This window comes from Helianthus annuus, chromosome 5 (assembly GCF_002127325.2).
Source record: "Helianthus annuus cultivar XRQ/B chromosome 5, HanXRQr2.0-SUNRISE, whole genome shotgun sequence".
Taxonomy (NCBI): domain Eukaryota; kingdom Viridiplantae; phylum Streptophyta; class Magnoliopsida; order Asterales; family Asteraceae; genus Helianthus; species Helianthus annuus.
The window spans coordinates 159,300,868-159,316,395 of record NC_035437.2 but is presented as its reverse complement, the minus strand read 5'-3'; the positions used below and the strand labels follow the sequence as shown (position 1 = coordinate 159,316,395).

General features: G+C 36.6%; 2 protein-coding genes across 2 annotated transcripts; both read left to right on the top strand.

Moving 5' to 3' along the window:
• The first annotated feature begins 1,257 nt into the window (after nt 1-1,257).
• LOC110941696 (GDSL esterase/lipase At3g48460) lies at nt 1,258-4,026 on the top strand. Its single transcript, XM_022183357.2, has 2 exons — nt 1,258-1,977; nt 3,399-4,026. Exons 1-2 carry the CDS (start codon nt 1,354-1,356, stop codon nt 3,903-3,905), a joined length of 1,131 nt encoding a protein of 376 aa, XP_022039049.1. The 5' UTR covers nt 1,258-1,353; the 3' UTR covers nt 3,906-4,026.
• A 1,737-nt stretch (nt 4,027-5,763) lies between these two features.
• Nucleotides 5,764-12,445, top strand: LOC110941694 (protein unc-13 homolog). The gene is made up of 4 exons (XM_035990037.1): nt 5,764-6,010; nt 7,073-7,377; nt 12,104-12,166; nt 12,400-12,445. The coding sequence occupies exons 1-4, from the start codon at nt 5,870-5,872 to the stop codon at nt 12,443-12,445; spliced, it is 555 nt and encodes a 184-aa protein (XP_035845930.1). The 5' UTR covers nt 5,764-5,869.
• The last annotated feature ends 3,083 nt before the right edge of the window (nt 12,446-15,528 follow it).

Genomic DNA, 15,528 nt, shown 5'->3' with positions numbered 1-15,528 from the left:
TACAACCAAACGAGAGGCGTTTTCACATACTTGAGATGTTGGGAGCCTTTACGCGAAAGTCCCAAATGGTCTAATGTACCAACTATAACGTCTAGTGGTATACTTAAAGCAAAATGGTCCAAACCATCATCCTCGGTTGATCCTGAGACACCCACTTCCGATGCTCGTAACGTCGACTTAAACATTAATTTGGAGGACGACGAGGATGTGGAGTTGGAATGACCGCCCGGTAGAAGAAGTGGGAAAAAAGAGGGGGAAAAGGCGGAATCGTCTTCCGCTAATTTCGAAATGAAGGAAGATTTCGAAGAGATAAACCGACGCTTACAAGACACTCGAGACATCAGTCATAGGCGTCTAGAGACTATGCAATAAAGAAACGCCGAAAACAAAAAAAAAACTCGCGATACAAGAATCGAGGCAAATGGAGAAAGACATAGAATTTTTGTCTAAACCGATCGATAACCTCGTAGGTGACGCCTTGATCCTAGCAGAAATGTGTCGACAACAAATCCGTGAAAAATACGGACTTTAGATTATTAGTTTTTTTATTTAGCAATGTAATTTTTTATTAGCAATATTATTTTTTATTTTTATTTTTAGCAATATTATTTTTTTTATTTAATGAAATTTTATTAGTTTTAATTTTTAAAAAAAAAATTAATAATGTGGTGGATCAGGACGAAAATGAATCGGTAATGATTGGTTGGGGTATTGTGGGGCATTATCCTACTACACCCTTTTTAAGATAATGCCCCATGATACCCATATACTGACTGGACCGTCACATGACGTAAAACGCCCAAGAGTTAGGGCACATTATCTTCCATTCCCGCTACACATAGTCTAAAATGAAGATATGCACAATTAAATGTGGTGGATGGTAAGATCATAGGGTGTGGTTCACGTGTAGAGCCTCATCATCATCTTCCATCTAAGCACCATAGTAGCACCCCCCCCCCCCCTTTCATTATCAATCTCCTTCACTGTCCAAAGGGTGTGGTTCACTAATCCACTATCCCCTTACCAATTCTCAGCACTACCAATGGACATATGCGTTTCTCGCTTCTTCGTAACAATCGTAAAAATCTCTATAAGCTTCAAAGCCACTAGTGAGAGGACGGTGTTTCACTAGTGACCACGAGTACCACCTAAGCTAACGAATAGCTTTTACGAGAACACACCGCATGGTCTAACAAACTCATATAATTATTATCACTTTATTTATATCATTAAATTCTAACATTGATTATGGTTTCCCTAAAGGGTAAAATACTCTTTACACACAACTTTCCACTATATAACCAACTACAACGTTGTCTAAACACCACTTCAAACATAAAAACATTACAAACCATGTTAATTTCCTCCACCGTGGCCACCACCACTACCACCATCCTTCTCCTCCTTACTCTAACTTCCGGCAACCCTCCACCACATCCCTTCCACAAAATCTTCGCATTCGGCGACTCCTACACCGACACCGGCAACACTGCCTCCGACACCGGCCCTAGCGGCTTCAGCCACGTCTCCAACCTCCCTTACGGCCGCACATTCTTCCACCACCCCACCAACCGATACTCCGATGGCCGTCTCGTTATCGACTTCGTAGCACAATCACTCACCTTACCTTTCTTGCCACCTTACCTTAACCGCAAAGCGGACACTTCCAAAGGTATCAATTACGCGGTCGCAGGATCCACCGCGATCCGACACGGGTTCTTTGTCAAAAACAACCTTACATTAAACACAACACCTCAGTCTTTGCAAACTCAGTTAAGTTGGTTTAATAAGACATTGGAGGGGTTAAAATGTAAAAGTGCAATGTTGACTCCGGTAGAGTGTGCGGTGGTGTTCCGGGATGCGTTGGTTTGGGTGGGTGAGATCGGAGCTAATGATTATGCTTACACTCTTGGATCGACGGTGAGTGGAGAAACCATTAGACGGCGTGCGGTTCGCAGTGTAACGGAGTTTGTAGAGGTAATTAATTATTTTATTAAGAGAAAAAAATAAAGAGTTAAATGTCAAAATGGTCCCTGAGGTTGTTCACTTTTACTATTTTAGTTCAAAACTGAAATCTTTTGAATCTGAGTCCCTATGGTTTCAATTTTGTTGTTAATTTCATCCAAAATCCAATCTGGGTCTGATTTTTCAGTTAACCACATGTTTTTTGTCGTTTTTCTCCCTTTTAATGAAGGCAAAATGGTCTTTTAATGTGTTATGTTATAACATGTTAAAAGACGAAAACGATAAAAAGGCATGTAGTTAACTGAAAAATCAGACTCAGTTTGGATTTTGGATGAAAATGACAACAAAATTGAAACCACATGGACCCAGATTCAAAAGGTTTTAGTTTTAAACTAAAGTGGCAAAATATCCAAACCTTAGGGACCATTTTATCATTTAACTCAAAAATAAAAGGTTGTGATAAATGACTTTTATGGTAAGAGTAGGTTGGGAATACAAGTTTTGCTTATCATCATCTTTTTTTTTTTTTTTTATATATATATATCATCATCTTTTTTTTTTATATATATATCATCTGAACATATATAAACCGTGACCACTTTTCTTTTATAAGAAATGAAAAAGCAAAAGTATACTTGTTAATACAGAAAATGGCTAATTTGAATTCGGTTTAATAGGTATTTGGTTTTGGGAAAAAAATTGAATACATCACTTATACTAAAGTTGTAATTGGATTGAGCTAAATGATAAAAATTTAAATAATCATATTTGTTATTTGATTTGAACCGGATTCTGATTTTTTGAACCGGAAATCAAATCCTGGTTTCGGTTTATAACTGAATCAAAAACTGAAAATGCATTTCAGTTCGTTTTTAAACAGTTTCATTTTGATTTGTTCAATCCGAATATTGAACAAACCAAACTATAATATTCATTAAACGGTCTACATGGTTTCTAAAGGTAAATAATTGTTATTGATAAATGGCCGAAGTCATTATTTTTATAGTCTAGATATATGTAGGTAACTAAAATTTTACATCAAATTATGCATCTTTGATAATATAGGCTAAATTTCATATTTTCAGCATAGTTTTAAAAAATCTGATCCATTTAGCAAAAATTAAATATACTTTATATCTGATCCATTTAGCAAAAGTTAAATATATTAATTTTTGATACGTGAAAAGTAATTTATGAAAAATCAATATGAGAAAAATAGCTACTAGGTAAATTTCACGTATAATTACATCAAAATTTATTTTTATTTTTATTTCTTATTGTTTCTTTTAATTTCATTCTACAAGTCTACATTTATACATGTCTAACATCCAAATTCAGTTTAACGTATTTTAAATCTAAAAGCATGTTTTTTTTTTTCTTATGATTTTTTTAACGGCAGATTTCTTTTAATCCATTCATTATTCTTTTTCTAGGCGTTGCTGAATAAAGGTGCAAAATACATGGTGGTACAAGGGCTCCCTACGACAGGTTGTCTAACCCTAGCCATGTACCTTTCACCCGAGTCCGACCGTGATGACATTGGTTGCGTAGCCACGGTCAACAACCAAAGCTACATCCATAACACCATTCTCAAAACCAACATTCAAAACTTAAGAAGAAAATACCCGAAGGCAATAATCGTATATGCCGATTATTGGAACGCCTATCGTTCTGTGATAAAGAACGCACCAAAGCTCGGGTTTCATGAGCTTTACAAAGTTTGTTGTGGGTCTAGCGGCGGACCTTATAACTTCGACTTGACCGCTATTTGTGGGTCCAAATCTGCTAGCTCATGTCAAAACCCTTCTGAGTATATCAATTGGGATGGAGTTCACCTAACCGAAGCTATGTATAAAGTAGTTTCTGAGATGTTTCTTAATGGTCCTTTTACTCAGCCGCCATTTAAGTACTTGTTGAGAAGTAAACAAAGCTCGGGTTAGATGACAATAAGTGTCTTTTTGTAATGTTTATTCATTTGGTATCAATAGTTTCAACCATTTACTCATCAGTCGTTTAATTTTCGCAGATTAAATAAGTGAAATAACAAATTTTCCTTTCAAATATCATCTGGACAACTTAACTAAATAAATCCAATTTCATTTTCCATTTTGGTACCCAAAACCAAATTTTGTAATTCCGCCAAACGTTAATTACTTTACAATCGATGAAAAAATGTCAATCTCTTCGCTTTTTTATCCTATATTTATTCATCTTATTCGCCACACCCGTCTTTGAACGTGAAGAACAAGTTCATTATTCAAACATGAGTAAAATTAGGGGACCAACAATTTGTATTAGAACCCCACCCAAGTGCGCAACTTTCAAGGGCCGGGAGGCGCCCGACCCCCAAACTTTTTGCTCAGTAGTGTTATGTATGTACGTTTTGTATAGAATATTTTAGGTGTATACGTTTTCGACTCCCCGATTTTATAAAAAAAAAAAATTACTTATATAGCCCAAATAAAATATATATAGCCCAAATATCATATAAGCCCAAATGATTATATTTGGGTCCTAATATTGTATTTGTAAACATGTTTGGAAGAATGTATTGTTTATAGCCCAATTGCCCAAATAAGTGTAGCCCAAATAGAAAGCTCACCTTATTAAAAAAAAAAAAAAAAAAAACCAAATTCGCTTGTGGGTATACAACCAGAGGCAGGAACTATGAACAGAGAAGGGGAAAAAACCCAAATTCGCTGCTGCTGGGTATTCGACCAGACGCAGGGACTGCGCTGCTTGTTCGACTTCACGAGATTCTTCTTCAATCTTCATGGTATATGTTTTTAATCTTTAGGTTTAATTAGGGCTGCAATATATGTGATTTAGGTTGAATTTAGGGGTGAAATTGGGCCCGAATTTTTACCCTAAACTTGTTGAATCGTTATGTAATAATGTCTAATTTTATTTGTTTAGTCTTAATGTGATTTAGATAGAAATTAGAGCTTGAAATTTAGGGTGATTTGTTAACTTGTTGTGGTACTTGATTATGTTATGAGCAAATATAAAAGCGTAACTTCTTTTTTCAAAAGAAAGAATAAAAGAATGAAGAACAAGTAGAGGGAATTGATAATGAAAACAATGAGATTAAACTTTAAAACGCTTCAACAAGCGAACTGGTTAATGAACTGATTAATGAAACGCATCAAAACTTTCAAAAAGAGCATGATATTCCTCAACTCCATAACATCTCATTCACTTCGTTTTTACATATAAATTGATAGAAACAAAATATTTGGTCCGATGACTTCCGACCCCTCTGTAGAAATTTTCATGTTTCGCCACTAACCTCACCTATCTTTGCTTTTGACGTGTGCGATCTTATGGAGTTCCATAATGTGCTCCATGTTAGCATGCACCAAAAGAAGGTGCTTCAAGCTATTATCCTAACAACATGTTGACATATTTGAAAGGCATAAAATGGGGAGCGTTTCAACAAAAGGACCTCATCCCAATCCAAGATCTTAGAGGATGCCGCCAAGTGGCGTGCGTTCAGATGGGTGAAAAATAGATCGAAATTGAAGTTACATCGGTCCAAATGGTGTGGTTTTGACTATGGAAGTCTTGTATAACTTGGTTTGGTTGTTTTTCCCCTTTGGTGTTTGTATTATCTATGCAACTCATTGTAAGTTTTAATACAATTTTTTTTTGTATCATTGTGGTATAATTTATCATCTATATATATTCAAAAATTTAGTTACATGTTTCTATTTTAAAACCAAAATTTATGATGGTTTTAAATTGGGTCCTTCTTTCTTTCTCTCACTACACTAAAACATAAAGTTGCTAGCCACCCTCCTTGACCCTTTGGTTTCCTAACAACAAAATTTCTTCAACTCATCATCATCTTCAATACAAAATTCACTGTTACATTAAAACTCAATTTCTAGAGAGAGAAACAGTAATGGCCGATGAAAACTCACCGAGCAGCAGAGATCAGGAGCTCCTGAAACCTGTCGCCACCACCGTTGACCATGACGGCGGCGCGTCGTCGTCAAAACCCTCGCCGGCGTCCAGTTCACCGTCGCATAACTCCGGCCATGAGGTATTACACTCTCTCTCTATCTCTCTCTTATTATTGTTATTGTTATGATGATTTTGTATGATTTGAATGTTTTATTATGTTATTGGATGATGAAGTTCTGATTGAGCTCTAATTCGGGTTTTAGATTGGGGATTTATGATGACTGGATTAATATATTGAGTTGTTGTTTGATTGATCTGAATGCATTTATAGCGAATTATATGCTTAGAAGGAAATAATTAGAATTTAGGAGTGAAGTGACAGAGTGTTTTGTGACATGAGTTATGTACTTATCGTAACCCTAAACCGGTTCGGGTTGGTCAACAACAAGTCAAACCTGGTTTTGGTTTCAAATTAGGTTCGTGTGATTCGGTTTGTTGACTGTTTTTTTCCCGGTTTGATTTGGGTTTAAACCAGTTTTGAGCAATTTTGACTCTTTTTTACGGTTTCGGTTTGGTTTGGTTTAAAATCGGTTTCAAAGAGAGAAACCCAAATGGGTCCCAAACCTACGGTTTCAATCGGTTAGGACTGGTTTGTGTGTCTACCCATTCAGTTTCAGCTTGGGCCATCATTATTTGTGGTATGAATAGATTAAAATGTACGTGAATTTTAATGCTGTTTTTTTTTTCTGTTATTAATCATATTGTTCTACTTTTCCAATCATATTAATTAAATTAGGTTCCAGTCGATATAAATGTAATTAACCAACATAAATGATTTATTTCGATAAGAGGACTAAAGGCAGGCCAGTTTCATGTTGAGAATGATGATGATATTACTCGATGCTAATGATTTATGCTCGCGAGTTTGATTTTAAATCGACAAAACGTCACACAATATTATTGTGACAATGAGTATATGATCGAAGAATCTTTGAATCTTTCTGTTGGATTATTTGAGGTTTTCAAATGATTTGGGCTTATTGCATTTGTGTTTGAAATTCTGCAGTCATTATTGAAATAACTAATAGAATTGAAAAGTCAAATTGCACCTCTTTTTGTCATGCTATCATTATAATATTAATTAACCACTAATTTTAAAACCAGATACGTTGACTTGTGATTGCAATATTTACGATAACAGGTCGGGAGGCGAGTTGAAATGATGGTACTTCCGCTAGAGTTATTACAACAATTCAAACCATCAGATTTCACCGACCAACAAGAATACGACACCTGGCAAAAGCGAAACTTAAAAATGTTGGAAGCGGGACTTCTTCTACACCCTCACGTGCCACTTGGCAACGCCACAACTGCATCCCAAAGACTACAAAAAATCATCCGTAACGCGCTCGAGAAACCAATTGAAACCGGAAGAAACACCGATCCGTTACAAGTCCTACGTGGTGCCGTAATGTCATTAGCCAACCGGTCAACCTGTGACAACCGGTAATTAACTGCTTTTAATTACGCGATTAACAAACGTTTAAGGCGATAATAACTAGTGTTTAAGACACGTATTAACTTAATTAGGCTCGTGGAATGCCTAGGAACGCCTGTCTGACTTTACAGTGCGCGTAGGGTAATTTTCGGGAAACTTGCTGAGCGTCAAACGATAACGAACTGACGCCATACGAAATGCTGACCACGCTGACAAATACGAAGTTTATACGTGTAATTTAAATTTATGGATTTCGTTTTACAAAATTATCACGCTTTCTAACGGCACAAAACGCAAGCGAGAGCGAAAAACGCAGAAATCAGAACACACCGTCAATCAATAACGAAATGGAAGCATCGGACTCGGGTTAGGTCGCAATATTAATATATTATGATATATTTAACTTCATTATCAAATTTTACTATTCGTAATTAGAAACGGACCGAAAAACGAACAAGAAACGACGAATGAAACAATTTTTTACGCATTATAACGTAACTGACAAATTATGCGTCATATAACGATAACCGATGCAAATTTAGAGTTTTGACACTAAAATTTTATATTACGACAACTTACGAAGCTCGGGAGCGAAAATGGGCTTTAAAAACACTAATGGGCCACTCAAGATACACGTTAATGGGCTTTTGGGCCAAAGCCCAAAGCCCACTAACTAAAAACCCTAAGTATTTATATGTAGGGATACCTTATCCATTCATTTTGAAAACTCAGATCTAAACACACGCACACCACAAGTATCTGCACTCTCCTCTTTTCCTTCATACTTCTATTAGAAAACCCTAAACACCCTCATACTTGTCTCTGCGCACACAACTACAGAGATGTCCCTCCCACGCTTTTGAAAACCCTTGTACCAACAATCTCAGCCGACACCCATGTCCCTCTCGTCTCTCGAGCTCCGGTGACCGGAGTTGTGTTACCGATCGACTGTCGCTGCTATACAGTCTGACAAACACCCCACAACTCGAGCCCCTATCTCTTACAGCCGTCACGGGCACACCCCAGCTCCCATTTCACCTCTCTGCTCTCTTTGATTCAGCTCCGACAACCGGAGCAACTCTGGTCGGCGACGGCTCGGTTACCGGTGACACCCCACCCCCCTCTCTCTAAAACAAACCGGTGACAATGGTGATGGCAGACTAGAACGACGATAACACCACCACCACCACCACAGGAGGTGGCACTGTGGTGGGTGGTGCCAGGCGACGAGAACAGAAAAAAGAGAGAGAGATCGAGAAAGAGTGAGACGGGAGAGAGTTGTGAGGGACGACGAGGCGCCGACGGCAGCGCCGCTGTGAGCGGCGGCGGACCTGCTTCCTTCGACAAGCTGAATCTTGAAGATGACGATGTCCGGTAAGTGTTTCGGGTTATAATTCGGGTGTTGTGATTTCAGTTTTGGTTTAAGCGGGTCAGACGGTACGGGTCTCAGGTTCGGGTCAACGGCGCAGGTCAATAGTTTCAGTTCAGGACAGGTTCAGTTACGCTAGGTTGTTCGAATGGTATGCAGTTTTGAGTTTGTTTCGGGTTTTATTTCGGGTCAGAATTACGGATTCAGGCTCTGTTTTGGTTCGGGAGTTTCGCTCAAGTCAATCTTCGGTTCAAAGTTTCGGGTTCTCGGTTCGGTTCAACATCAGATTTGAAGTTTTATTTGGGTGTTTCGAGAGCTTTGGTTCGACTTGGATTCGGGTATTATTTCCGGGTTATTTCGGTTCGGTCAACGGTTCGGGTCAGCCGCTGTCAACAGTCAACACCGGGTCAAAGTCGGTCAACGCGGTTCGGCGAAACGACATGAAGATTCGGTAAAATTTAATCGACCCGAATTTTCTAATTATATAGTTATAGATTTCATATTTCGATACGCGACCGAGCTTGAACCGATGCGATTAGATACTAGTTTATGTTTTAATATTTTGACGCGAAATTTTATACATATGTTGGTTCCGTTGAATTATTGATTGAGTTTGATTTAAAATATCGACACTTTGGATGTCGAGGTTATCCTAAAAAACAGAGGAAACTCTGTCCGTTTTTCGTTAAAAACCCGATACGCGATACGTGTCATATTTAAATAACGTCTAACGAGAATCCGATTATTGTATAATATAACTATATGTATATTTATTTTTACGACATTTCAAGATTACGAAACCGATACTTCCTTAAAATAAATATAACGCTTATAGTTATTTCAAACATCGATATTTCCGAATGTTTTTACAAACAAATATATAATGTTTGTATTTATTTCAAACGCCCAAAATGCGGAAATCGTGTTTCAAAACTCTAGTGGTCGGAAGATATATAACACAAATATATTTATTTATTTCAAGCGTCGCGACTTCGAATATTCTTACAAAATTTATTCATTACAAACGTCTAAACCGAACACGACACACACCGCTATCCACCTACGTATTTCTATTTGCGACAAATAACACGACATCGTAAGTATATTTATATTTAAATAAATATATATATATATATATATATATATATATATATATATTTTAAATCACTCGAAAACTAAGTCATTTCCGAGACTTAGTTTTATCTCGATTATAAACGGGATCAAATAACCATAGATTGGTTATTCTAAGTCAAGTTAACACTACCTTAAAGTCATTTAGTTAACGACTCGGCAGAGCTCGGACACGTAGTTTAACTACGCTATTTTCTTAGAAACTTATAATTATTCCTTGATTAGGAATGCCTTAGTTGCACGCTAGCGAGTTCACATTTTTGGAATGACATCACGGAATCACGCTAGGCTAACATTGCACATGGAAGTCCAGGTGAGTTCATAACCCCCACTTTTTACGGTTTTACATTTTTATAAATGTTTTCGGGGGTGGAAAGACATGCAAGTTTTTGCAAAAGCAAACAATATTTCGATGAACGAAAACACATATTTATAAACCATGTTGCAAATGATTTTCAACGAACTTGAATGGTTTACGAACGATTTATACTAAACATACCGGTTCTACAAAACATGCATGATTTTCATGACTAGTGACGAGAATGTCCTAGTTACAACAACGGGACTGGGTTAGCCTGCGTACGAAAAACGAGACAACTCAGTGAGACCATGTCCCCCTTTTTCTTTCAACGTTTCGGTTTACAACTTTCGGGGGAAAATACATGTCAAACTTAGGTATGATTAAGTTATGGAATGAACTCTTAGATTATGTGAGCATAGGCTGTAACTGAGGTGCCATTAATCCTTTTGAGGACCAAGGAACAAAGGTTAGATCTAATGGGTACGGGCGAGCCCCACTCACGGTCCATGGGTGACCACTTAGAGTGCTGTTGTGTCCCAGTCGAGGTTATTCGACACTAAAAATTGCCTACGCGGGTTGAGTACCTCCTATGTCGTCGCATATATTAATGTCCTCGCGAAACATTAATGATCAACATGTTCATAGACGCTTTTCATACCAACTTACAACACTAAAACTTTCAAATGTTTGTAATATACATTTGACGCAAACTCATAATACATGTATTTACAAACTTTGACAACGCTCTCAACTTATGTACAAATAAGAGGACGCGTTAGTCCTACTTACAAAGACTTTCGTGGGCTAGACTCACAACTTTCATATATCATGCCGAGAAAATGTTTTTCTTTTCTATATTTTCTCAACAAATTTTAAACCGGTAAACAAAAAGATTTATTTTAAATCTTTTCAAAACAAACTATGAACTCGCTCAACTTTATGTTGACTTTTTCGCATGTTCTTTCTCAGGTTGCATTTTCAAACCACGGTTGGAATAGGAGAACCCATGGGAATTCGAGTACTTAGCGACGTTCATTTTCTAGAAGTCTTAGCTTTTTGCTTCCGCTGTGCAATGAAGATACCGGTCCAGTCACGCCAGCTCTGATAAATTCGGGGTGTGACACAACCGACTCATGCCATTGGGCAGACGGGTTCCCGTTAAATCTCCGACTTTACGAGATCCTTCTAGAAACTTGCTTTGATGCCAATGATGAGTCATCAATTATCGACGAAGTAGATGAGGTTATGGAACTTATTAAGAAAACGTGGGGTATTTTTGGAATTAATCAAATGCTTCATAACATATGTTTTTCATGGGTTTTTGTTTAATCGGTTTGTTGCAACCGGACAAACGGATAATGATCTGCTTTACGCTGCTGATTGTCAGTTGGTAGAAGTTGCGAAAGATGTGAAAACGACAAAGGATCGACATACGCTAAAATATTGAGTTCTACGTTGACTTCGATATTGGGTTGGGCTGAACAAAGACTTCTTGCGTATCATGATACATTTGATAACGTAAACATTAATTCTATGCAAAGTATTGTGTCTTTAGGTATGTGCAGCATTATAATTCATGATACACCAGTTAAGCACGTTGAAACGACCGTAAGGTATATCTCCGTTTATCATTGATTTTGACTTCAATAAGAATCGTACTGATGATATTTAAACCACACAATATGCATTACATTTACAAAAGGTTTTGTTAGGTATGTGCAGCATTATAATTTATGATTTTGTTTCTTTTTTTTTTTACATTAAAATGTACATAAGTTAGTTATGAATGTCTAAAACGACCTCAAAGGAAGGGCCCCATGAAAGACAAATATGTTGGGCTAATCGGGGCCATGAACCAACAAACCTAGCTTTTTTAAGCAACCTTATAGCTTTTTTTAATTGTCAAGAAAAGTTCCCGTTCTTTCCTTCGCAGGACTACTTATACAAATTCGGGTTCGGATTCAGAAGAAAACGTTGACGATGATCCACGTGAAAGGTACACCGTTTGGACACAAACATACACATTTAGATATCACTTTTATAGTGTTAGCAGTAACTCATTAAATTTCAGATGCCATTTAACATTTAAATCCCCTTTATTCCAAAGAAACTACCAAAGTCCATTTAACAGTTTCAATTGACTTTATTCCTAGCTAGGCTGCATACATTAGATAAAAAATGCAAAACCTACCACTTTTTAACGGTCTTACTTTTGTTAATTCACTGCAGGCAGTCGACCGGTGATGGGATTGGGGATGATAGTGCCATGCGTTAACTAAAGTTCGGTCCATGTGTTAGCCAATAAGACAAGGAGGCGTGCGAGAGCTACTGCGTTTTTTCCATTTACGTTTCATGTTTTTTTTATTTTGGAAGACATCTTTTCCCTTTTTTTTTGGCACAAGAGTTATACCGACAGAACAAATTACGATCCATGGTTTGATAAAGTTTTAGCATGCCTCTTTATATAGGTCTTTGACTTACGTATATGTGACGTGTGTGCGTTATGAAAACCGAGACTAAAAATGTGGAAAGAACTGCTCTTCTTTTCTTTTATCAGAAGGTTCATGCTTGATACTTAACAAGAACTTGAAGCCTGGGAGCTGGTATATCTTTGTTTTTCATTTTTTTTATGTCTTTGTTCTTCAAAAATGGCGTTAACTTCAGATGCCTTTAATTTTAAAAAGTTTAGAATATCTTCATGATTTCATCCAGCTTTAATGTAGATTTTGCTTCCTTTTTTCCCTTTTGGCTAAGTAACGTGATACCTACATTTCTTTTGAGATCATTTTGTGGGAGGCCGCAACATGTGTTTTCTTATGTTTGACTTTTCAACTGTCAATGCAATTTTGTGTTTTCTCAGGTAAGTACTAACATAATTCGCAAGTACAGTGGGCCAGTTGATATCTGGTTTTCGTTATGGAGTGCCCAAAATCCTTTGAATGGATAAATGCATTGCTTGCTAAATGAAAATCCATGTGGAAGCTATGGTGCAATGTCACAACACTTGAGTCAATGGGTGCCTTTTGGGTTATTATATCTCAACAATTATTACGTGATTTTACTTTGTTTGATATAAATAAGTTGTTAACATGTTAGTTACAATTATAGCGTGGTCTCAAAAGGCAAAATAAAGACAATAACTGTTATGTTAGTTACAACCCTTCCCACTGTCGTTTCAGAAAAAATCAATAACTATTATGCATGTCGTGCATTGCACGGGTATTCCCCCTAGTATACATAAAAAGTTTTCTTTAAACTCGTTTATTTTATTAAATTGACAACGACCAATAACTAACCGACTATGGTAGGTGGATATTGTTGATCCAGAACCATAACATTTAAAGCACTGTAACGAATTTTATAAACCACAACCACTATAAATGGAAAATAAAATCTATTTTGTTTTAATAGTATTTCGACGTCTTGTAATGGCAGGATATTAAACAAGCCGTCAAAAAATTTGGGCATATATAGTCGAGTAGAAAAAAGGGTCTCTGTTGGTCCATTCTTATATTGGTTTAAACTTAATTAATTGGTACTGGTGAGTAAAAAGAGTAAGGGTGTGGGGGGCACCTGCGGGGACTTTCTTCGGGGACCCCTGTTGCCGATTAGGGGAGGTGCCGCCTTGATGGCGGTGAGGTAGAGAGAGGGAGGAAATCGGTGGGGATTCATCGAAGAGAGAGGGAGGAGAGGACCAATGAAAAACTAGTTTAATACCCGTCCGGTGGACGGGTTACGTTGAACAACGTAGTAAACAAAGCTAATCAATATTAAGTGTACACAAATTTAAACAATTTTACACACAAAAACCATTCTATAATTTGTAAAAAGAAAAATAACGTCAACAATTTATAACCACAAATCCATAGAAAATAAAACTAATACCGAAACATTGAAAGTTAATTACAGGATCATCTCAGGGTCTGTCGTATGTTTCCTAGTTTACTTCTTAAAAGTTAATGAAAAGTTTACCTTATGCCTTTATTTATTTTGTTAAACTCATTTGACCCGTATTGTAAATGCCTCCTGGTTCATACGACCTGTATCATCTCATGGCCTGCTGTATGGGTCAATTCATATAGACCTGTTCGTATAAAAAAAATCAACCTGTATGGCTTTATGCATGCCATTCAACCCTATCAGTGTGCTTTCTTTCACACATATAGTTGATCTTAACATTGTTCCATGTTAAAAGTTGTTCTTAAGATATGTAGATTTCACCATTCACACCAAAATCAACTATATGTGTGAAACCCCAACATTTTTGTAATAAAAACTAATGTGAATCATGGTTCTTTGGAACAAATTAAAAATTCGACACTCCTTAAAGTACCTTTAAAAAATAAGACCAGTTTGTTTGAAAATTGTGATCTAAAAAAAGCCCTCTTGAGCTTTTCTAATTACCAGGTGAAGGATGAATTTCAAGCAAATTATGGCTAGCAGGTTTTTTGAAAACCATCAAAATCACCTTAATTACCAAAAGCCCTTGATCCCTTATCTATAATAATAAAGGACACAACAAACATAGTCCAAATTCTAGGCTAGCTTCAACAAAAAAAACGTGCCATGTGATGTAGTATTCCATTTGCGAGCAGGAACAAAAGTATAAAGTATTGTATCCGTCCGCTGAGACGGGTTTTTTAGCGTCGTAATGACAAAAGTTTTTATTTACATTTACCTGTATATGCTAACTCATCAAATGAGTTCACATAAGGTGCCACCTGTTTGAGAAAACAAACATTACTTAAGTGAACACCTTTTTATTTGACACATTTGAAAAGATTAACATGACCCAAGTCGACCCATTTATAAGTACCCAAATCAACCCACTAAAAAACACTTTGAGCCACTTTTATCCTATTTGATCCATCTTAGAAAAGAGCCAAATCGCGTCATGAGATAAAAGAGTAATAATATTAAGGTTCAAAGTTTGCCATAAGGGTTCCATAATTACATCATCAGACAACAAATTAAGTTTAACATTATCAAGCCTTCAAGGATAAGATTGTCATCATTTATAGATAAACAATATGCTTCCAGCTTCAAAGATAAACAATATATGAGGCATAATTTAATCAAACATAAATGATCTTTGTTTGGAAAGTTATGCATAACCACAAATCCTCTTCCAACAAATCGGTGAAAACAAAACATCATATAAAATCTCACCAATATCATATGAGAAAGCAATATCTTAATGGAATTCATCATCTTCATCACCTAGTTGAGTTGTTTTTTTTTTTACCAACAAAACGGAACTTTATTGCCAAACAAAAAGCTGAACCTTAGCAAGGAGCAGCACATACAAATGAAAACAGAAAGCAACACAAAAAACAAACAAATTGTTTCTAATTGTCC